At 39.1% G+C, this 24,428-nt stretch overlaps 2 protein-coding genes across 3 annotated transcripts in view; both read right to left on the bottom strand.

The window, feature by feature from the left end:
- The window catches only part of slc4a8 (solute carrier family 4 member 8), a 33,821-nt gene extending 19,444 nt beyond the window's left edge, over window positions 1-14,377 (bottom strand). For both annotated transcript variants that reach the window (XM_055024652.1, XM_055024659.1), the window contains exons 1-2: window positions 14,100-14,377; window positions 1,689-1,770 (exon numbers count right to left, since the gene is read on the bottom strand). In XM_055024652.1, the coding sequence (XP_054880627.1) occupies window positions 1,689-1,770; window positions 14,100-14,144 (127 nt within the window). In that variant the 5' untranslated portion in view covers window positions 14,145-14,377. The remainder of the gene's footprint in view (window positions 1-1,688; window positions 1,771-14,099) is intronic.
- Window positions 14,378-20,380: 6,003 nt separating this feature from the next.
- On the bottom strand, window positions 20,381-23,917 carry LOC129358412 (class E basic helix-loop-helix protein 40-like). Its single transcript, XM_055027445.1, has 5 exons — window positions 23,497-23,917; window positions 23,341-23,404; window positions 22,998-23,105; window positions 22,541-22,664; window positions 20,381-22,374 (listed from the first exon to the last, which is right to left on the bottom strand). The coding sequence occupies exons 1-5, from the start codon at window positions 23,565-23,567 to the stop codon at window positions 21,455-21,457; spliced, it is 1,287 nt and encodes a 428-aa protein (XP_054883420.1). The 5' UTR covers window positions 23,568-23,917; the 3' UTR covers window positions 20,381-21,454.
- Window positions 23,918-24,428: the final 511 nt, after the last annotated feature.

Genomic DNA, 24,428 nt, shown 5'->3' with positions numbered 1-24,428 from the left:
GGTGCAGATATTAGAAGATATTGGAAAACTATCTATTTTTTCACCTTTCAAAATTCCAACAAAATCATTTGTGGTTGCGCTGTGACGACTGATTTGGACAGCATGCAATTGGTTATACAATGGACCCATTTTGTACAAGTCTAGTTATTGTGAATGAGCATCATGTAAATAAAGCTAAACAGAGCTGAATGGAGCTGAACAAGAGAGAAAACAGGGATCTAAACAAGGCAAGAGGAGGATGAGTGGAATCAAAAGCTGCATGTGTGAGTCAGCTTTATTTGGACTCGCTAGATTAGAGATGTGGCTGAGTCCACAAATTAATTTAACAAGATGTAATCAAACTGCAGCCCAAATATCTCTGCTGTTAGTTTTACATTAAGGATTTTAGCTTAACCACACTTGTTTAAATGAGCTCTTGGTAGTTGATTTCTCTAAATGGGTGTTCAAAAACACAAAACAAAAAAACCCAACAGACCAGAGCAGGACTGGATACAGAGAGGGAACAGATTAGAAGAACATTGTAAAACACAGTCACTCCCACATCTATGTTTCGACCTGAAGCTCCACAGAGAAAGGAGATCCTCCTCAAACATCCTGCTGTTTCCATTCATGCATTACTCTCAGCAATCCACTGTCATTTTTATCAGTGGATTTCATTTTGGATGCAACTTGCTGCAACATCAAGCTGAATGTGACACTTAGTTTCATTACAGCATTAAGGAAAATTTCTAAAAACAGAAATATTAGGAAAATTACTACTTAATTTTTTTCATTATACATTTTCTTTTATCGGTTTAATAATTACTATTATGGAAAACTGTGATAATTTAATAATACAAATATGTATTTATATAAAGCAATTTTTATAGCTTTTATACTACACTTTAAGATCTGATTTCCATACTAATCACCCTCATCCAAATTCAAAAAACGCATTGGAAACTAGTCGTGAACAAAAGAGCATGAAAGCTGTGGATTTGATCATTTTAATCCGCTGAAAATAGTCAAATTTACTGATTTGTAAGCATAAAAACACACTGGAATACTAACTTTCTTATTAAAAAGCACATACAGGCCATATATAAATACTGTATATAAAAACAGCATTTATATACTGTCTTTCCAACAGACCTGCATCTCATGATCAAGAAATATGGAAATATGTTTAAAAATCAGACATTTTAATTTAAATGTTGTGAACTGGGTTGTTTACTTTTTCTTATGTGCGTGGTGCCTTAAAAGAAGAATATTGCTGTTCTTCTCATTTTGATACTTATGTGATATAAAACAATTTTGCGGTTATGTGCAAACATAAGCATTACTAATAAACAAACTGGGCCTGATTGGGTTGTGGGCTGAGGTGGCAGACAGTTCTGGCTTGAGTCTGGCTTGAGGAAACAAGGATCAGAAATCCTCCCTTCTGTTCTAAATTATGCAAAATTACACATTATCTCTGTGTAACACAAAGCATGGAGTGGTTCTGTATTCCTCTAGAAAGGGAAAACTATTTTCTTCTCTGGACAAATTCATTTGTTTTCCCAGACATGAAAATGCCTGTATATGGTATCTTTATTTACAGAATAATCTGCCAGATGGACCACAAAGAAAACCCAATGTAGGTCTCCAGGAAGAAATAACCACCAGACATTTGAGACCAATGCAATTTTCCAAATGTAATTAGTTCTCACCTTCCAGCTCCTCTTTCTCATAGTGAATGTTCATCACTGAGCTGGTTCCTCCCTGGTCCACCACCACTTCCTCATCAGGTCTCTGACAGACACACACAGAACAGAACGCAGACATCATGAAGTCAAAGTTCATATTTGTTCTTTCTGGAACAGACAACACATTGCTTTGCTGCAGAATAACATCAAGTGGATATTATTATAGCTTCGAAAGAGTTAAAAAGCTTTGAAAGGTGCCCTAAAAGTTTGAAACAGATTGGATGTTTTGATCCGAACTGTTCCCTTGCAGCTTGTTTAGGTTTGTTGTTCTGCTGGAAGATCCACTTTAGTTTAAAACTTTTGCTGGCTCTAACATGATTTTTTCACTTAATTAGATCATCTCAGAAGTCGACTGGCTTTCACAGAATTTTATTCAGAGTGAAGGGGACTGAATATGAATGACTGCACTTTTTAAAACAATGCATCACTTACCTTCCACTTATCAATCATGTGTTTGCGATTGTGGACGTCATTGTCCAGACGTTTCCTGACACGAGTTTTTACAAAAACCTCTGAAGTAGAAGAATCATTTCCAGACTCTCTGCGCTCTGTGTGTCTTGTGGATACATATTAAAGGTCTTGCAGTAATTAGCAACAAACTACAGACAAATAGATGTCATTTGTAACAACAGGACGAGTCATTTGGAAAATGGACAGGGCTCTGCTGTCCAGGCCCAAACAAATCAAATTACCAGAGCGCCACATCAATCAGCTGGACTGCTGTTAGCAAAGTGCTGCAGGATGCTACTGCAGATGGTTTAACTATGGTGACAAGGATTTCTCAGAAATGCTGCAGTCTGCTCTGCTCAGTCTGCTGGAGTCCCCGCTTAACGTCACAGCTCTTATGACAATCATAGTAGGATGATATTAAACTTTATAGTGCCTGTGGAGTTGCTGTGTGACTGTGGTGACTCTGCACTGCCTTCATGTATGATGTTCAAAAGAGTCAATATGTAAGCCAAATGTTTATAATGGTTAGAGTTATTAGTAGAGTCAATAGGTACCAAGAAAAACAGGAGAAAGTAGACCTACATGTTAAAAAAATATAAATATAAGCAATGTCTTTCAGTTCAGCTGATAATTCACTTAATGCTTAAAAATGGTAAGCTGCTCAGTTTACTGAGAGCAAATTTTAGCCTGCAGCTTTTAAATCAGAGTTGTGCTTTGCAGCTGGTCTGAGGTTTATCTTTTAAAACAGACTCCTGTGGTCTTTGCTTTCTCCATTTTTCACACATCATGCCCTGAAATCTCACCTTTGACAACACATTTATGATGACATTTGTTCTGATGTCTCCCTAAGAAGCAAACCATTCTCACAGTGTTTTATCTTTATATGTCAACTTATCCGAATACTCATGCTCTTTGAATGAGGTTTTACTGAACAAATCAAGAAATGCAACATCCATACACATTCACTGAAATAAACCGTGGTTGTTTACATACTTTTTTTTCTATCTCTTCTCCTTTGTTGTAACATACAGTTTTATAAACAAGGGACAAGTCAGTTGTCTACATCATTCTGCACAATAATTGCTACACTGGTAAAGATACAAGCTCCTTCAGATCCACATATTCATCATGCACAGATGCCACCATGTGCTGCAGTTACTAGACACAGTTTCAGATATTTGCTCTGAATGTAGAAATGGTCAGGTTTAAGAGACAAGTTAGCAATGTTTTCATTTTGAGACTGCTTTATATGGATGACCAAAACTGACATAATAAAAAATAAAAACATAAATATATATTTTGTTTTCCTTGTCCTTACACATGTGCTGTCAAAAAATTTAAATATTTTGTTATTCCTTTCCTTTATACATGCACCGTCATAAGAAATATATATACATTTTTCTTTTCTTTACGCATGTATTTTCATCAAGAAATTGACATATATTAATTTGCATTTTCCCTAAGCCTAGGCTGCACAGTGGTGCAGTTGGTAGCACTGTTGCCTTGCAGCAAGGAGATCCTGGGTTCAATTCCCAGGCCAGGGTTTTTCTGCACAGAGTTTGCATGTTCTCCCTGTACATGGTGGGTTCTCTCTGGGTTCTCCGGCTTCCTCCCACAGTCCAAAAACATGAATGTCAGGTTAATTGGTCTTTCCAAATTCTCCCTAGGTGTGAATGGCTGTTTGTCTTGTTTGTTTCTGTGTTGCCCTGGAGCAGTTTATCAGTGAGCTGCAGCTCTCAGCTCAGCAACGTTTTAGAAAATAATTTGGTATTTTACCTGTGGACCCTCTCTGCAGAAAGTATGTTTCAGTTAGTGGCTCTCAAGTATATGAATCTGTGTTTGTGATTGTGTGAGTCCAGCTGTAGTGTAAAGTGTTTGATTGACTAAAAAAACACAAAGTTTTGTCTTTTTCAAAAAAATATATAATCGACATGAAAACATTAAAGGAAATACAGTGTTAAAGAATTTGCCTCTAAGTGTATATGAATTCACAGAAGGAACAAACTGACTTTTAGGGTTAAGACTTTGTTTTAAGATTTTGTAAAAGTGCTGGGTACTGTCTCTAAATACAACAATTTTTGATTTTGCTTTTGGACATCACCCTCTATCAGGAGGACATAATGTTAGTAAAATTTTCAAATCCAGCTTCATGGTCCGCATAGCTCCACCTAATTTGCAGGCTTGTTCCATCTGGAGCTGCTTTCGCGCTTTCTTTCTCACTCACAAAGCACCATATAAGTGCATTGGGATTTCATTTTCTTTCCATGACTGAGCACTTCATTATCCCAAGAGAGTTCTGCCGTTTAAAGAATAAAGCTTCTTAATTAGAAAGGCAAACTTCAGCCAAACACTGAATCTGATTTGTGATTCTATGCAGAAGAGGAAAGTCTGGCAGCAGAAAAAGAGAGTATTTCCAATTCTACACAATGTAATAAATTTGAACAAACTCTACTGCTACGTATTTATGCGTCAGAACAACAGGCTGCAGTTAATGCTAAATGGAGATGGCACCACACAAACACTCTTTCTTAATAGAGTTAAAGTCTTTTTGAAAGTAGTGCACTAAAGTAGTTATTTGAGTTTTCACAGGATCTGTATTATCTGTAATGTTTTAAATTTAGCTTTTGTCTGTTTTAGTGATTATTGGATATTACTCCTATTGTTTTTGGTTTATGTTGCCGTAGGCTCAGACTGCAAGACGGGATTAGTGATTCATTGAGATTAAACACTGTTTGCAATAACTGGCAATGAGTCATTTGCATCATGGCAGAGGAATTTTGGTCCAGTCTAATCAGGAAAATGTCTTTATTTCGGCTCAGTTGGAAGGTGTTTGAGCATGGACGGCTTTCTCCTTTAATGTTTCCTGCAAGAGAGCAGAATTCGCAGTTCCATTATTTGTGGCAAGTTGTTCAGGTTTTAAGCAGAAAGTAGTCCCAGACAATCACCATGTTTGACTGAGTGAACCATCTGCAGAGCACAGCCGGAGAGCAGGCAATGCATTTATTAGCCCACTGCATTGATTCTTGATGTTTTATGTTGCTTTTAGATGAGTTATGCCTTTAACCGCCATTTTACCTTGAGGTCACTTTCTTCATTGCTCAGCCTTATTGAACTCACCATAATTAATTTAGACAGGAATTCATCTGTCACTCAAGTGTCACAGTGTAAGAAGTCTTTGATAACTGAAATGTCACAAGTAATGTCTTGCAATAATTATTTTTGCTTTACATTTTAGCTACATAAACAGTTATGTTTAATTCTAAATCAGTAAAAGCATCACATTCTGATTTCGAGCAGTTTTACCAACCAGTCAGATCTCTCTGTAAAGCTCGGTGGTGTTATCAGTGTCTGCAGCTGTGCTGGGCTCCTGCATATTGTTTTCAAATCAAGCTTGAGGCATCAGAATTAGAGCTTTACCAAGTTACACTGATGCTCTGCAGGAGGGAGCAGATAAAAAAAGCAACTCTAAAAGCTTTCTGTCCCAGAATGGGTGGCGGAGTATCGCATTTGATCAATTTGGATCGATTTTCTCTAAATAAAGGGAAGAAAGAAATGGGGGATGAAGAAGGCTAAAACTTAGTGTAACTATTAGGTATTGTAAAAGAAAAAAAGACTGTCAATAAAATGTAATTCTTTATGCCATTATCTAATTGTGTGGTCCATTTATCCATTCATTCGTCAATGTCAAGCTGGTTTTGGACTGACAAGATAAAAATAGTTAATAAAGGAGAGGACTTGGGTCACTTTAAAGTAAATAAATGTGGAATTTTAAAATGACAAATAGGAGCGCTGGTGGATGTTTCACTTTTTCTTACATATTAGTTATGAGGTCCGCAGTTATACGAGTCACAGTTCAGTAACACCTTCTTAACGACGAGTTCATGCAAGTGAGTGTTTTTTTTTTTTAGCAGGTTAATGTTTCCCTGTCATTAACATCTCACTTTCCCTTGTGTCACATTAAGTATTTTAGCTAATTAGAAGCTCACGATGCACTTCGAAGGTTTTGTTTGTCTCTGCTGCTGAACACATCTGTGACCCTCAAAGCATAAACGCTCGCAGGGAAAATAATCGCGTCGCCACCAGATTCTATCACCTGGCAACCATCCTTTTTTCTTCCCTCTTGTCCTTAGCTGGGTATCAGCAGCAGCTTTTGGATGTGGTTTATGACTCATGCAGATTAGCGCCTCCGTGCCACAGAACTCACACTGAGCTGGACCCAAAATGGCTGCATGCCCTTGAGGTTCTGCCCTTTATGGGTATACTAGAGCCAGCAGGGGCACATACACACAGGGGAGGCCTTGTTACCACAGAAAATCATCTGATACAGGGATGAATTGAAGACAAACTGATGTGGATTCAAAGAGTTTAAATTTAGGAAAGCTGCATTCTCAAGAAAGGCATTCTGCTCCAGCTATTTTTACCAGAATATCACATGCTGATTTTAATAATTATTATTTGAAGATGATTTAACTTTCATTGGTTTGAATTTAGCTAAATGAAAGTTTGCTCAACACAAACATTTGAACAATTGTAAGAAAGTCATGAAAGAAATTAGTTTAAAAAGAAAAAAAGGTGATTGATGCTTTTCTGTTTGATGTTTTCATTCATGTTTTTTACAAATGCTGTAATTTGGAGGGTTGATCATAAACATTTCAGTACTCATTCAAACATGCATAACCTTTAAATTTTATTGTATTTAATTGCATATTCACATTTTAGTTGATTTTTTGTGATCTAATTTACTATGTCTTGCAAAACAGTTGTTAGAAACAAAAGCTTTAATGTATTTAATTGGGATTTTTGTGCAACAGCCCAACAAAAAGTCGTACAGAGTTTTAATGTGAAAAGAAAATGCTTCATGATTTCCATGTTACTGTAGAATATCTGAAATGTGTGGTGCGCAACAAAAAGAACTAGTGGCTTTCAGAAGGCACCTCTGCTTCAGCTTTCTTACACAAATAAAACTATGTTTTCCTTCAACTCCACAGTTATGCACTGCTTTCTGTTTGTCTATAATATAAAGTTTCAATAGGAACATGGTAGTTGCGACATAATTCAATGTGAGAAGGATACAGCTAACTTTTCTGTTAGCTGTGTCCTAACCATCTTTCTTTTTGTTTGATGCATCTTTGGGCCCACAACACTGACTGCTAGGATGGCTTCAGACTGTCTCATGTCAAGTCTCAGCATGGAGAGCCAAAAATAGAGCAATGCCATCAATCACCAAGAGACTCAAGATATGCAGTGTTTCCCAGTAAAGTACAACCCCCTAAAAATATGCTGGATTCCCAGAATGGTAATGAAAAGTAAAGTTACACAAGTGTCCTAATTTTGATACTGGAAAATCTCCCATTCACACAGAAAAACCATGCATAACATTCACGCAGGGATTTTGACAGAAGAACTAAAGAACTGAGAGCATTTTTTACATAATTCACAAAAATTGTCCTTTGTGAGTTTGTGTTTTATTGTAAAAATATTTACTTGTCAATTTCCTTCCTTCAGCCTCACTTCCTGGAATTCTATATTTGTTGAAAAACAATACTGTCAACAATGCAAACGGAGAACCGGCTGCATTAAAGTAAAACACATTCAACTGGTTGAGCAACAGCAATTTGCATCCCTGTGTCCCGAGTAAATGGAGCAATCGATGTGCTGCATCAAAACGTCCTCACACTCTATACGCGCCATGAGAGGAACCGAGCTGCAGACAACACTTTTACACTGAATAATTATTTCTGCTATCTATTTGCAATGTCAAACAGCAGGTAAAAAGCACTGAAATTAATATTTCAGGTGTTGGGAAATTAACTGTCTTCCCTCACACTGCAGAAATACTGATGCATGTTGTGACCCCAACCATGTTCTCCAATAAATTAAAAACAAAAACTTTAAAGTTGTAATTATTTTTGCTATTTGAATCAAAGTTATTTTTTCTGTTACACTTTTTCTGATACACAAGATAAGTCATGATGCAACCACCACCGTGCTTTACGGTTTGATCAACGTTGCAAATCTTGACATATGCTAGAATATTTATTTCCCCTCCAAACTCAACTATTTCACTTGCCAGCGTATCTTTTTTCCAACTTAGTGTAAAAGGTTAATTCCAAAATTATACCTACTCAGATATTACTCTAATATATCAAAATACTAAAGAAAATAATTAATGAGTTGGTGAGAACTTAAAAAATATCACTATTTCTAATTCACTATTGGCTTGGCTCAGTGCCTCACTATTTTATATGTTCACCATAAATATTATTAAAAAAACTGTACATTACATTTTTATCTGCTGGTAACATAGCAAATACAATTTGTGGCACAGCTTAAAATGAAGCTACACCATATTTATACTTATTAGAAAAAATTCATATATTCATAATTATGGAATAAGAAATTTGTCACTGTTTGAACTAAGATGTTCTTTAAAATGTTTGAGAAAGGAATAAAGTAGACAATAATCAAGACATAGAGAGAAAGTTAAAAAGTCCTGCTTCCTGACCCTCTCTAACCAGCTTCAGTCAGCATCTTCAAAACATCTTTCCCTTTTATTCTGGAGTTGATGCACTCATCTTTCACCAAAACACATTTAAATCTTGGACACAGAGCCTTTCTCTTTAATGAAATGCATTGTACCTGGATATTTATGTACAGTTTACTGTTGATAATCATTGATTGTCACATTTGGGTGTCTAGAAATGTTACTCAAGGATGTGAAGGACTACAGTTCTCTTCCTAATACAGAGTTTGAGTTCTTTCACATATTGAAGCAATGTATGCTGCTCTTAAATACAAGGTTTTTGCATGCACTCTATGAGGAGATTCAACCATTTTTCTCAGACTAAAACTGTTTTAGTTTTAGTCTTAGCAGAAAGCAACATATTTGAAATGTCTTAAATACAACCACAGGGTCTAATTAATTCAAATGCTGTGAACTAATTTATCAGAAGCTGAATCCAATCCCAGGTTTTCCTATCATTGTTTGAAGATGTTACCACCTCATCCATAAATGGGGCAGAGATCATTTTTAAGGCAAAAATGCAACCACCACTTCATATTGTGTCACGCTATATTACCCAAGTTTCACCAATCCCTTCTCAAAGCCAAACCAGTTACTTGCTCCATCCCTGACACTTCCTAAGCTGACAGCAGGAACACAGATCCTGACTCTAACAACTGGGCCTGTCACTTCCTGAATAGAGTTTGGCGTCTGAGATCCAAGACTGGCACTTCGTAACATGTCTTCAGGCAGCTGCTGCCCCCCTCGCAGCGCTGCAGTGTTTCCAACTCACTGCTAGACACACAAGAGACATATTTTCACTTCAGAGGTGGGCTGAACATGAATGGATGAAAATGAGATGTAATGGTATAAGCGAACATGAGAGAAGAAGGCTGGAGAAGATGGAAGTAGAAGGGCGGCTGTTTTGACTGCTTCAGCCCACGATTAGCATGAGTCACCTCATTCTGCTCCACACATACAAGACTGCCTCTAATTGTTTTCTTTCTACAAATATTAGCAGGATTTAAGGGTGGAAAACAGCAACATTCTTTGGAATTAAAACTGCTGAGTTGTTAATCAAATTATAAAAATTTAAAACAACAAACCCAATGGTGTTCCTTAAAGGTTTTTTTTTTCACTCAAATTCTCAGCAGATTTTTACACACACTGATCATCACAGCACTAAGAAAGTCAGAAAAACAAGACAAAAAGGAAAACTGAACTTCAGAAAAGAGTCATTGATGCTTCTCGGGACATAAATAGTTACAAAACCATCTTTCTTCTTTATAGAGCGATTCTGCACAAATGGAGGAAATTTGAGGTCATTGTTACCCTCAGTATGTGAGCTCCTCTAACAAAGATCACTTCAAGATCAAGGCTTTTATTGTGTGAAGCCTGAAAGAACTCCGTGTAACTTTTACATAACTGCGTCACATTGCCTAATGTTAATATTTGCAAGTTCACCAGGGGAAAGCGGAAACAATGGTGGGCATGACAAAGCCAGGGAATTTTTTTTTTTTTATCAGGCTCCCCAGACAGATTTCTGAAGTATTTTAATTTTGCAAGGGATCACATGGACAAGGCAGGATGCTGTTTTGTTAAACGCTTTGTGATAAGAGCAAAATAGAACATTCTGGTTGAAATTTTATTTATTTATTTTTTTCATTGATTCTTAAGGGAGGGAAAACATCACATTCCAACTGAGGAACCAGATGCCATCTGTTAACATCAGGCTGATGGCTCTGTCATGTAATGTCCCATCTGCTCCAGGACATATTATTATCATGGATGTATAACAGGTGGAACTGCCCTAACATGATGCCAGGCAACATTATTGGTGCTGCTCTGCATGTTAATGTGTCAGATTTTATCTTTGTGTGGATAAAAGTCAATGTCACTTCTAATTTGCCAAACTGGACTAATTTGACAAAAAAAAAACAACCAAAAAAAACATTATTTCTTACAAGTGACATCTCCAAAATATAAGAAACATATGATCTTCTTGACAGCTTTCAAAACATGTCAAAGTTTCTCTGAATGAGTGTGAAATCATACTTTCTAAAACCAAACTCCAGTCATGAAACAACATGTTCCGAGCAACAAATTGTTTCTAAAAAGCAGAATATTTTTTATGCACAGTATATTTTTTATATAGCACTATAATGTTACCAAAAGTCTAACTTTGATTGGCTGACCTGTCCCTCCTGATGTCTCTAATCTAGCAAATTAAATGATCCTACTGAGTTTGGACTCTGCTCTGGACAGAAGGAACCAAAAAGCTTGAGAAGAGAGTTTCCCCAAGTGAGTTAGACCTAATTGCCTTTTAAGTTTGCATCATAGCTTTGCTACACTTTCCTAATTTTGTGTACATGTCCTGCAGGATTTCTGTTTTGTACTTCTTTTACGTCTTGATCATAAATTCTGTTTGACTTTGTTACTTAATTGAAGAATAATCCCTTCATATTAAGACCAGTTTTTAATCCACAAAGTTGATTAAAAAATGTTTTGACATTTTCCCCTCAATATAAAAACTCCCTTTAATCTGTCATTGTGGAGTAGAAAAAGTATAGCATCTTTATTTTGTCTTCTTAAACCTATTTTAAAGAAAACTGTTCAGGACTTACAAGAAACATTTAGTTTAGCCTCTATTGAATGAATGAAGTCACAACAGATGAATTTAATGAAGGTTTATAAAGTAGCTGTAAACTCATAAGTTTACAGCAGTTCATTTTCTTTTGTTAAGCAGCCAAATATTTTACTTTCTACTTTTTATGGTAAACCTAAAGTTAATTTTTTACATAAATGTCAACAAATAGCAATCATCAAATTTAAAATAATAAAAAGTTGTACATTTTCAATGCTGTAAAGCCTTCAGGTGTGACACATAACTACATTCTTTTAACATATGGAGGGATATACTGAGTACGACTTGCATCCCAATGTGTACAGCTGTACTCTCCAGAGTTCACATTCAGTCAGACTTGCTTATGGATCGCTCCAGCTAATTGGAAACTATGCCAATAAACTGATTAAAATCAAAGTGCGGGACACATGCAACATAACAACTGCAGATGCAGTAGAGAAATGTAACAGCAAACACACATAGTGTGTTAAGATATTTACACAAAACTATTAAAAAGTCAATATTTTTTGTAGCGCTGATATTAAATCACTTAAGATAATAAATTATGTCAAAACAATAGAACTATGAGAACAATCCAATCTAATTCATCCTCATTTAATTCAGATGTTAAAGTACTTCCATTTGTTTTTTGTAGAATTGCATTTGAACTCTATTACTTGGGTCAGAGGATTCGAATATGTTCCCACAGGCTTTGCACGGATAGTTTGCTGAAAATTTGACTGATTTCTTCTCACAGAACCGAGTCAAGTTTATAAGCAGCCTTCCTCACATGCACCTTCTCAGCTCGGCCCACAAAGTTCTAGTTTTGTGACCCGAGACATTTATTTCCTTGTGCTTAGGCAAATTGTCAACTAATTTGGTGGTTTGCGTAAAGTCGTCTGGTTAGAAGACTCAGTTTTGTTTAAGATGTCTTCAAATGTTCCTTCAATATCTCTGAATCATGCTATTTCTTTGACACACATAAATATTCCAGTAAGTCAACACCTTTTAAAACATTCACCACCAACAACTGTGCCACATGTAAAGTAACTTAGATTGCCATTCTTTTCATTTTGGTGCACAGTTTGAACTTCAGAAAATAATATTTTCAGGACAGAAAAATGCTCAGTGAAGCAGTTAAAGTGTAAACAAAGCATTTTAATCTCTGTCCTCCGGCTACAATTTCTAGATGTCTAAGGAAACTTCAGAATAATAATATGCAGATAGTAAAGCACATTATTGTTTGCATTTTTTCCGAATAATAAAATGCAGATTGAAGTGCCATGGGAACATCTTGCCAACATGCTGATCAGGAAGGAGATGGGCTCTGAGTCCCAGAAACCAACATACTTTGGTGAAAATTGTCCGTATCAAACCCAGACAAAAAGAAAGACGTTATGGAGACACTAAAGTTAAGTCCAGCACCAAATCGGAGACTTGAGGAATAATATATCTAAAACATTTGACTTTGAAGCAAGTCATGGAGTTTAAAAAGGCAACTATTTGAAATTAAGAAAATATACTGTATGTAAACTTGTGAATTATAAATGTTTTTAAAAAGTCTTAATTTTTTAAAAGTTATTTCTCTGCTTATAGAGTGGTTTGAGCAGGAAAAAGCAGAAAAAGTTTAGTCATGTCTCACGTTTACAACCACTGTATATTCAATGGAGTTCACTAATGCAGCTATTATTTTCTTAGTAGATAAAAAGCAATATTGTTATTGCCTTAACAATATCTTTTTTTGTGCAATCCTATGACAAAAAAATTGTTTATCTGACATTGTTTTCAGGATCAGTCTGTCATCTGGCTATCTCATTGGCTATGGCTGTAATACGTGGACATCACAGCATGTTTCAGGTGAAAAGAGTTGCAGGAAATGCAGACTGCACAGTCCAGGTGTTTCAGATAGGCAGCCTTACAGACATCACAATAAGGTTACATAACTTGCTTCAAGGGTGACGCTCAGAGGCCGTTTCTCCCCCTGGTCTGAAAGTGGTCTATTGATATCTGAGACTCTCCAGCTCAGGTCTGGTTCTTCTCCATCTGTTCCCTGCACACTGACAGGATGTTAGTCTAACACACCATGATAACATGACTGTTGAGGTGTAGCCTGCAACAAGTCCATTAAACTATTATGCAGCAGAGTGAAGTGGAAGGGGACCTAACAGGGTACTGGATGTCCCAGCTTCCTCAGTTTCAGTCACACTGTCTGTCCTGCTCTCACTGAAAGTAGAGACAGCTCCTTATGAAACACGGTGAAGGAATGGCGTCAAGGTCATTTGGGGGTAATTACTAAATAAACACATCTCCAAAGATAAAAAAGAAGAAATAAATAAAAAGCCCAAATCCTATTCTCCTTCGCCACAACACGTGACCCCAAGGGGACGAGCAGTTGACTTTTATTAATGCATAGGGAGTGTGTCCTTCTGTCCCTAATCAATAACTCTCTGCGCTCTCCCAGTAATGTGGCCATGACGTCTCCATCCAGGGGACGCGCGTTAATTTATGCCTGAGCGGTGGTCTCGGCAGCTGAGGTCCGCCTGTGCAATGCAACGTGATGCGATCTCAGAGCTGATGCACGTGCTGGCACCTCGCAAAAAACAGCATCAACAATCCCCTTTCTGTCACGAGCGAGACGCAATTCAACACGTCACAGTCCTCAGCATCGCGCGGAGCGTCTCCAAGTTAATGCAGAGGGGAAACAGTTGAGAAAAATGTGAGAACTCTCCATTTCTGAGATCAGTCCCAGTTGTTTGAACTGCAACTGGCGCTGCACTTTATGAATCAAAATCCACTTTACCTGGTAGGACAGTAAACTCTGCGGGTCGTTCCCGGACACGCTCATGGCTCCTGAGTTCACACTGCCGACCCGCGTTCACTGAGTGGAAAGGTGACACTTTCACCGAGTCAGACTGCCGTCCGCCGCCGTCTTGCAGGGCGAGCAGGAGGAGCGGTCACGGGCTGGATGCGGCCGCCGCTTTTGTCGCCCCACGCATGTTGACAAATGGCACCTCTTTCACATGACGAGGGAAATTGTTATTTTGTCTCTCTCTGTTAAGTGATGATCTCCGAGCCGCGCCTCCAGCTCCCCTCCCCTCCTGTCCTGCCTGACAGAGCAGGATGCAGACAGCATCACTGCGCCCTGAGCCAATCAGAGCGCGGAGACGCTGCTGCTAACCAGTAAAGCCAATAAGTCCATATAGCAGCTCCATCGTACACAGTGTTCACTTTAAAAGCGCCAGAGTTTCCGTTGCTGGATGCAGTTACCACTGTGCGTAAGTTTCAGGGGACACAGGAGGAAAAAAAAAACTAAACAAACAAAAATAAACCACTTTGCGTTCAGCAAAAGACTGTTCCATTCACACACAATCATCAAAATAAACACACTGAAACTAAAATCAAACTTTACCCCCCCCCCAAAAAAAACGTTTTAATGAATAGATTGTGCTCAAAGGTTTCCTTATTTTTATTTTCAAATGTTCAAGATTATTATTCAATGCAGATAAAGATAGCTCAAGTAAATCCCAACTGCTTTCAAATGATGGTTTTATTTATTGAGAGGGAAAAAAATACTTTTCAAACTAACCTTAACTTGTGCAGAAATTTAATTGCTTCCTAAATCAAATTAATCTGGCATTGGTTGTCACAAAGCTGTGAGGCTTTGATCAAGTGAACTGCAGCAAGATTTAACCAGATAAAGAGAAAACATTGAACACCATTAAGCCTTCTAAGAGTCACCCAATTACCAAGTCCAGAACTACATTGATGACTCATGTGTTCATAATTTCAGGAATCTGGAATAAAATGTAATCTACGATAAATCAAACATGTTGGTGGTAGAGGGTTGTTCTGAGGCCGCTTTGTGCTTCACCACCCTGATATGACCTGCCATATTTGACAGAACCATGCATTCTAGAGTTATGTAGCAGAACAATGGCCCAAAGACAACCAACAAGTTCACATCTAAATAATAAAAAGTAAAGAGTGAAAATTTAAGTTCCAGTTGAAGTCCATACCTGATGCAGGCTGAGATATTAGTCCAGAAATCCCTCCAATATGGCTATGATATGTTTATTCATATCAGTTTCATTTTGGCCATTTCAGTTCATTCTTTTGTATTTCATTTGTCAGTTTCATTCTTTTGTATTTCATTTGTCAGTTTTATTCTTTCATTGTTTTTGTAGATCTGAATTTAATTTTCTTTAATTAGTGTCAGTCTTCTTTGGTTTTGTTGCTCTTTTATCTTCTCTTCAGTTTCCCTCAGCCTGCATGGTTTGCCCTCTTTCGCAGCTGCAACCTGTTTCCAATCAGCCACCTGCCTTTTGTTAGTAATCAAGCTCTTCACTATTTAAGCTTCTCATGTTCTGCATGATCATCCTGTTTCCCTTACTTATCTGGTCACTGTGGGCCTACAAGTTTGTAATCATGGCTGTAAACATGTCAATGTTCATGATGCACTCAAAGATGCTATAAATTGACTGAAAACCTCATACCATTTTAGAGTTATCAGCTAACCCAGCATGTTTGTTTTTGAACTGTGGAGAGCAGCAGCTAATTGGGAAAATGAATGTTTTGCAGACATATGGCACCCACTAAAACAAACGCCCTTCTGTAGCGTCAACTCATCTTGAACAGGACAATAGTCAAACATGACAACATTCCTTCAAATATATTCAAAAGCACAGGGGCTGATGTTACTTCATCGAATGTACAGCTAAGACACATTCAAGACATTTGAAGAATGTACCAGCTTTACTCTCGGTTTGTTCTTTATTTTTTATCAAGGTCTTCACTATAAATAAAGTCTTACAGAAGATACTCATCTATGGTAATTGAGAATTTACACAGACAAGAAAATGGAAAGCAGTCAGCAAGATGTGAGTCATAGATAAAAGAGAATGTGATTTATTGTATTTCTTGATAGAAAATAATCATAACTCATATTAATGTATTTCAATATTTCCAAATTCCATGGAGAGAAATTGATGTTTAGCTGCCCAAACTGTGTCAAATCCTACCTCACAATTTCATGGGAGACCCATAGATGTTTTTGCCTGTCTGAACTGCTTGTTGCTCTGTCCGGGGAAATAAAGTCATACTATTCTGGCTAATTGCTCTACATAAAATCCTGTATTTCTGGAAAAGGTAAAGCAACTTTAAGATATGTGCAAGACTACTTTCTTATGTTTCGTAAATCTGCAACATATAATTTTAACCCATAAGCTTTATTTTAGAAATCCAGATCAAAAAAGTTGTGTTACTATGAAAAAATATTTTAATAACATCAGTCATTAAGGGGATTAGCAGTAAATCTCAAAATATTTTTTATATGCTATGATGCAATGAATACAAATATTTGATAAAACCTTGATTGTAGAAGTCAACTCAAGATTTAAAATTTCAATAAAAAGAAGAAAAAAAAAGGAAACAAACAAACCCCCCAAAATAATAATACTTTCCTGAGATATCTAACTAAATATAGACATACAGAGACTGCGAGTTCATTCAGCAAAAATACTTGCCAAACAAGTTATTTGATCCAGAACAGGAAACTGAACAGAACTCATTCTAAAGCCTCGATCGCCCCCTTGTGGTGAGACGTAACTTAGTTCAAAACAGATTTATGTGTTAAAAATAAAAAACCTATTTTGCTCATATCAACAATGACGTCACGTTTTTTAGCACAGAAAAAAAGAATAAAATAATAATAATAAACATAAAAAATATATTTATAACAGGAATGCCAGGCTACTGTCTCCATGTATTATTTTGTATTTGAACTCAATACTTGAGTGGGCTTTCAATTGCATGCATTACTGCATCAGTCTTTTGTGTCATGGAGGGGATCAGCCTCTGATTGTGCGGAGAGGTTACTTTCATCGTGACCTACAGGTGTTTCTCTTGGGGTTCAGGTCAGGCCAGTTCTCTGGTGAAGAGTAGTAACACCGAGGTCAATGAACCAGAATCTGATACCTTTGACAGTGAGGACAGCAGCCAAGTCCTGCTCTGGAAAACAAAATCTATATCTCCATAAAGCAGCAAAAGGAAGTGTTGAGTGCTCTAAAATTTCCTGGATGATGGTTCTGCTGAATTTCAACGTCAGAAAACATTATGGTGTGGACCATAATCATCTCTATAATCTTAAAAAGCCATAATCAACAAACTATGATTATGTAAAATATTTAAAATATTTCACTCTGTGTGTTATGAATCACCTGTTGACCTGTATTACTGATATAAAAAAACCTTTGATTATATTCTTATTAGTGAATATAAGATCTGGGCAGATTCCCTTTCTCTTTTTGCCTCGGTGTAATGGAAGGAAGTGTGCAACATTTCACAGGAGCCATTTACTGGTCCTTTGCTCTAAGTATTTGGATGTTGGTTCTTCATTGACAGCTGATCAGATGCTGCTTGAGGATGTTTTTATAAGAATGACTTTAACACATTCTATACTATTCTACTCGATTCTATTCTGGATATTGTAATGCCTTTAAACGCCCAGCAGATGGTAGTAAAGGAAAAATAACACATTTACAGTTAGGGCCAGAAATATTTGGACAGTGACACAGGTTTTGTTATTTTAACTGTTGACAAAAATATGTTCATAAATACAATTTATATATAGTATGGGCTGAAAGTGCACACTCCCAGCTGCAATATGAGAGTTTCCACATCCAAATCGGAGAAAGGGTTTAGGAATCATAGCTCTGTAATGCAGAGCCTCCTCTTTTTCAAGGGACCAAAAGTAATTGGACAATGGACTCCAAAGGCTGCAAGTAACTCAAAAGGCCTTTCCCTCGTTAACCTGTAATCAAGTAAGTAGTTAAAAGGTCTGGGGTTGTTTCCAGGTGTGTGGTTTTGCATTTGGAAGCTGTTGCTGTGACCAGACAACATGCGGTCAAAGGAGCTCTCAATTGAGGTGAAGCAGAACATCCTGAGGCTGAAAAAAAGGAAAAAATCCATCACAGAGATAGCAGACATGCTTGGAGTAGCAAAATCAACAGTCTGGTACATTCTGAGGAAAAAGGAATTGACTGGTGAGCTTGGGAACTCAAAAAGGCCTGGGCGTCCACGGAAGACAACGGTGGTGGATGATCGCCGCATACTTTCTTTGGTGAAGAAGAACCCGTTCACAACATCAACTGAGGTCCAGAACACTCTCAGAGAAGTAGGTGTATCTGTCTCTAAGTCAACAGTAAAGAGAAGACTCCATGAAAGCAATACAAAGGGTTCACATGTAGATGCAAACCATTCATCAATTCCAAAAATAGACAGGCCAGAGTTAAATTTGCCCAAAAACACCTCAAGAAGCCAGCCCAGTTCTGGAAAAGTATTCTATGGACAGATGAGACAAAGATCAACCTGTACCAGAATGATGGGAAGAAAAAAGTTTGGAGAAGAAAGGGAACGGCACATGATCCAAGGCACAATTTAACTCTGGCCTGTGGAATCCTCTGTAAAACATGGTGGAGGCTACATGATGGCATGGGCATGCATGGCTTTCAATGGCACTGGGTCACTTGTGTTTATTGATGACATAACAGCAGACAAGAGTAGCTGGATGAATTCTGAAGTGTACCGGGATATACTGTCAGCCCAGATTCAGCCAAATGCTGCAAAGTTGATCGGACGGCGCTTCACAGTACAGATGGATAATGACCCCAAGCATACAGCCAAAGCTACCCAGGAGTTCATGAGAGCAAAAAGGTGGAATATTCTGCAATGGCCAAGTCAATCACCAGATCTTAACCCAATTGAGCATGCATTTCACTTGCTCAAATCCAGACTTCAGACGGAAAGACCCACTAACAAGCAAGACCTGAAGGCTGCGGCTGTAAAGGCCTGGCAAAGCATTAAGAAGGAGCGTTTGGTGATGTCCATGGGTTCCAGACTTAAGGCAGTGATTGCCTCCAAAGGATTCGCAACAAAATACTGACAAAAAACTTTTTTGTTTGGGTTATGTTTATATGTCCAATTACTTTTGAGCTCCTAAAATGTGGAGTGTTTGTAAACAAATGTGTACAATTCCTACATTTTCTATCACATATTTTTGTTCAACCCTTTAAATTAAACGTTACAATCTGCACTTGAATTCTGTTGTAGAGGTTTCATTTCAAATCCAATGCGGTGGCATGCAGAGCCCAACTCACAAATATTGTGTTACTGTCCAAATATTTCTGGCCCTAACTGTAGGTCAATCTCCAGCTATTATAAGAAATAGATAAAATATGAAAGTTTTAATAGGTTTCACCAGTATCTTTATCACTCTCTGATCTGCAATTGAATTAGCACTTTTAGAATCAAAGAGTAAATGATAGCAGACATCTTTGTAAGGGATACAGACATGGAAAAAATGCACATATCCAAGTTATTGATTGCTGGAGGTATTCAGTGTTTAAGTAGACAGGTAGGCAGAAACAAGTGCAATTAGGGAGGATTTCAGTCATACAACAGATGGATATCTTGATTATGACCCCTTAACTGTATTAAGTACTTTATTCCACCCATATTAACAGCAACTCATTTGTAGCAATTAAAGGTCACAGTGATCGTCAAACGGATCAATATCAATGATATTTACTAATTCGAAGGCAATGATATTTCAAGTTCCTGGGATGACCTTTGACTTCAGATGACTTAACACTTTGAGAGTTCCTTCTAAATGACAGTAGAAAAACACTTTGAGATGAGATGTTATGAGAAGTGGATACTTTCTACTGTTGTCAAATGCTTGCAAGGACAAGGACTTGCTGCAAAGTCGACAACTTGATGCATTCATCTGGGTCTGTGATGGCAAATTATAGCATTTAATCATTTTGATTTAACTTGGGCATCTTTAATTAGGTCTGAAGCTAAGTACAAACGCTAAATTGTATTGGAGCAAATATAAAATTGCTTGTTCTGCAAAGTGGCTTAAGTTAATACTAATTTGGTTTTCCAAATAATTAGCACATTAGCCAGCAGAGGAAGCTAAAAGTCAGGTTTTTCTAGGTGTGGCTTGTTGGAAAGTATCTAATTGTTTTATTGTTATCACCCACATCTTTAATTATCAAAAGATACACACAATAAAAACAAATATCCATGGGAAAAATACTTTATTAATACACTTATGATTTATATCAACATTTATAGACAAAATATGTACATCAAACATCTCTCTTTAGGTCCCAAAATATAAAACCTTAAGTACCTCACTTTCTATAGAAAACTAGTCTTCTGGTAAAACTTACATTCACTTCACCCCTTCCTCATATCTTTGACTCCAGGTTCAATACATTGTACAGAGAATAAACATCTGCAGTTTATCAGCTTCTCACAAGTAAAAGGCAACAGCAAGAACAAACACCGGGTTTGACTTGAGCAGAAAACACGTTGAGTACGCAGACCAGGTCCAGCACAGTGCTACAGAATGTACACTTTCTGAGTACACAACATTGTCCACACACTGCTATCCCTCCGGCTGCCTGAGAGAGCAGAGTGCAAGCACAGGTATCAAAAATAGAAATATACAAGAAGTCTATGAACAATAATTACAGAAATCCCTCTCAGTTCATCAACACAAAAACAAGACATGTCACTCGTTTTGGCCGTGTTGCGGCCTGTCCCTTCATCCACTACGGCCGTCTCCTTACTCATTCTGTACACACTTCAGAACTTCTGGGTGTTTAAAGTCATCAATATCAAGCTGAGAAAGGGCATTTTAGTGAACAGAATGGTGAACAAAAGAGATAGGCAACAAACTTTGGGCGATTAATTACCAGGATTTTGGTGCAAAAAGTTTTTAAAGAAAAGTACAACATGGCAATTCTTTGTCACAACAGCTACATAGTGAGATGGATAGTTGTTGTAGGCTTTTACATTTCCACAGCAGCATCTTAAAGACTTCTTTCTTTACATTCAACCAATCTGTATGTATGTGCAGGGCAGTTCGGGTTCAAACAGTACATCTGTAAATGAGGAAAACAACTACTGAGCTTCAAACATTCAGCCAGAGTTTTGCATTCCTCCCAGTGTGAATGGGTACTATCTGACCTCCGGATGAGGAAAAGAGAAGATGAATGATTATAGATTACAGACAGCTCAGTCATGTTGTCCACTTGTTGACAGTGGCCATTAAAAAAGGCATTGTCCCTTCGCCTGTTCCTTCATTCCTCATTCTTTGGTTTCCAGGTTGAGGGGTGGTACCTGCTTTAGTGCCTGAAGGAGAGCAGGGGAGTCCATGGGGGTCTGAGACAGGGCTGGGGCAGGAGAGCCTCCTCTGGGAGACAACACATGCGGAGGTGGTGGTCTGTCGCCAGACATGGTGGGTGAGGAGCCTCCCATGCCCGGGTAGAGCATAGGCACTGCTCCAGGATACCAGCATTTCTCCAGCATTGGTAGGTAGGCCGCAGCTGAAGGGGGGATGAGGTAGAACGGCATGCAGAGAGGATGAGGAGGGGGAGGTGCGTGGGTGGGGGACGTGCTCATGTAACTACCATAACCACTGGAGGATGATGAAATCGACGACTCTCCACTTGAGAGCACCTCATCCTCAGAAGACTCAACACGGAGTCGCTTGTGGCGCGGCTCATCGTCCTCCTGCTTGATGGCAGAGCTCTGCCTGTCTCCCAGCGGTCGCTTTTGCTGGCAGTCATGACCATAATAATCAGAGCGTCCCTGCAGTGCCCCCACTTCAGGCTTCTCCAGCTCCCCCCCATAGCCACTGTCTGTGTCTGTGTCACTTCCACTCTGCTCGCCACTCACTGATGCGTATGCCCGCTGGATAACTGGCACGCAGTTCCTCCCATAGCCCTCAGTGGGCTTAGGGGGCAAGGTGGTGGCCATCTCCTTGTGAGGCTGGCGCTGGTGGTAGGCTGGAGCCTCTTCGGGTTGGGGGCTGTGAGGGGTGCGAGGCCTAGCAGGGCTCTGCAGCACTTCAGCAGCCAGTTTGTGAAGATGGCCGATGAGATGAGTTGGAGTCAGGTCTCCATCAGCCTCATGATTGGCTAGATACTGGAGAATCTCCTTGGCACACATATGGAAACCAGAGCGAAACATCTCTTCTGACTTCTCCTGGCTGACTGTGGGTTGTTCTGTAACAAAATGTAATTCAAGAAAACCCAGGTGAGCAAATCTGCAAGAATCTGTAATTTTTGTTCAGTTGGGAATGGTAAATTGTCATAATGTCTGCACAATGCCACCTTTATACATTTGCTTGACATATTATCTTCTGCATGTATGCAAATGTCTGTCGCTCACCGATTTGCATGCCACTCTGCAGAGAAAGGATCTTCTGCTGCTGCTGCTCCAGAAGAGAGGTGAGGGCTTTCACATGTTTGAGCGTGAGCTCTAAAACCACAGCCTTCTCCAGATGGCCCAGAGTCTGTGGAAGACACGCAAAGTCAGCACATCTTAACCGCTTACTCAAAACAGAGGCGAAGCTGCACAACTCTTGCCCATGAGGCTTCTTCTGCTCTCCAACTTTCAAAGCAATTCAGCCATGAGGCTGAGGAGATTCTCAGGTCATTTACTGAATTTTGTTTTATAGCACACTGGCAACATGTTAGGATAGGACAGAGCATAACAGGGCAGCAGCCAATTTTGTGCGCGCTGCTGACGCACGGGCGTAGTACAGCCGAACAACCACTAGATGGTGCACTCTACTCAACATCGGTGCGTCCCATTCTCCGGTGAAGCCACTTCAGCGTGAACTTACGGTGAGTTTCAGATGCTCCGGCAATAAATCTTTCAGCTGAGCGATGCATTCGTTTATCCGGTCGCGCCTTTTCTTCTCGATGAGTCTGTGGGGCAGCTTGTAGGTGTCCTGCGAGAAATAAACACAGGCGTTGTGTAAATCCTTTGTGTTTGCAGGGGAGTTACACCCATAGGGAAGAATCCAGGAGTTATGTCACAGCAGAAATTGGGTCAACCATTTATGGGAACTGCTGCTACTCTAATTCCTTCCTTGTGGATTACGTGAAACAAGCACTGCGGTCGGGTCGTAACAAGTTTGCAACAAGTAATGAAGTCAATAGATAGAAAAAAAAAACAACACAAACCTTGCTCTCTTCTCCTCTTTTTATCCCTCTTCTGGGCTTATAAACATACATTTGGAAATCCATCCTAAAAAAAAAAACAAATAGAGCGAACCCGTAAGGAATCTGGGACCAGTTCAAGGGTGAAGGCGTCTCGGTTTAGGAAGAAGTGTAACTTACCCCTGCACGTCTGACAGATCGGGCTGGTGTTTTGAGAGAGGAGGCGGCTGCTCGCTTGGGACTCGCTCCATTCTTTGCTCTGGTCCAAATACTTGTATATGTAATTATATCACCAATTCAGCCACGGGCGAACGCGCATTTATTTACGAGCGCAGTGAAGTACGCTGAGGCGCATCAAAAGAAAAAAAAGTCTCAGAAAACGTTTAAGAACGTGTCATTTTCAGAGCAGCTCTTATTGTAAGCGCTATCTCAGGTGCGTTCAGGTTAAGTCCATGTAAATTCCACGCTGTGGTCCCGCCGCAGGAGGAAGTCCACCCTCTCCTAGTGGCGCGTCGGGAAAGTGGGGGAGGACGGAGCGACGAGTTAGATAAACCCTCTGACTCTCCGCTCGGTCTGACCTACCTCTGTCACATGAGGCTCACGTGTTAAGCGGCGCTGTATCCTCGGCGGGGAGGACGGCCCACCTTTCCCGGGCGAGGCGCCCGAGTGGCCCGGGCGCCGCGGACGTCAGAGTGGGAGGCGGCGCGCCGCGGATCCCGTGTACCACCATGCTGAAAGTGTATGGAAACAAGGCTGCGCAGCAAAAGAGGGCAGGGCGGTGATGGCGGAGAATTCAGCGGGAGTTTTTTTTTTTTTTGCGTGAGCGAATAGGTTACCCACCGCCAAGAAACATGTAGCCTACAACAAATAAAAGACTGTCAGCGGAGCTGTTCTCCAGGATTGTTGCACAATGCATGATTGGGAAAGATAATCACTGGGAAATAGTCGACTGTTTAGGAGGCCTTGTAGCACAATCAATGCAATAATTTGCAATGACAATAATAATTCCTTGAAACTGCACAGCTCGAATAAGGGCGGGGAGGATCCACGTGGACCTGTGCATGGACTGCTGCGTGTGGTCCGTGTGAGGCGGTGCAGACTGTCACGTTGAT

The sequence above is a fragment of the Poeciliopsis prolifica genome, unplaced genomic scaffold (genome assembly GCF_027474105.1).
Source record: "Poeciliopsis prolifica strain line A6 unplaced genomic scaffold, Auburn_PproV2 SCAFFOLD003, whole genome shotgun sequence".
NCBI lineage: Eukaryota > Metazoa > Chordata > Actinopteri > Cyprinodontiformes > Poeciliidae > Poeciliopsis > Poeciliopsis prolifica.
The sequence above is the reverse complement of the archived record's forward strand: the minus strand, read 5'-3'. Positions and strand labels throughout refer to the sequence as shown.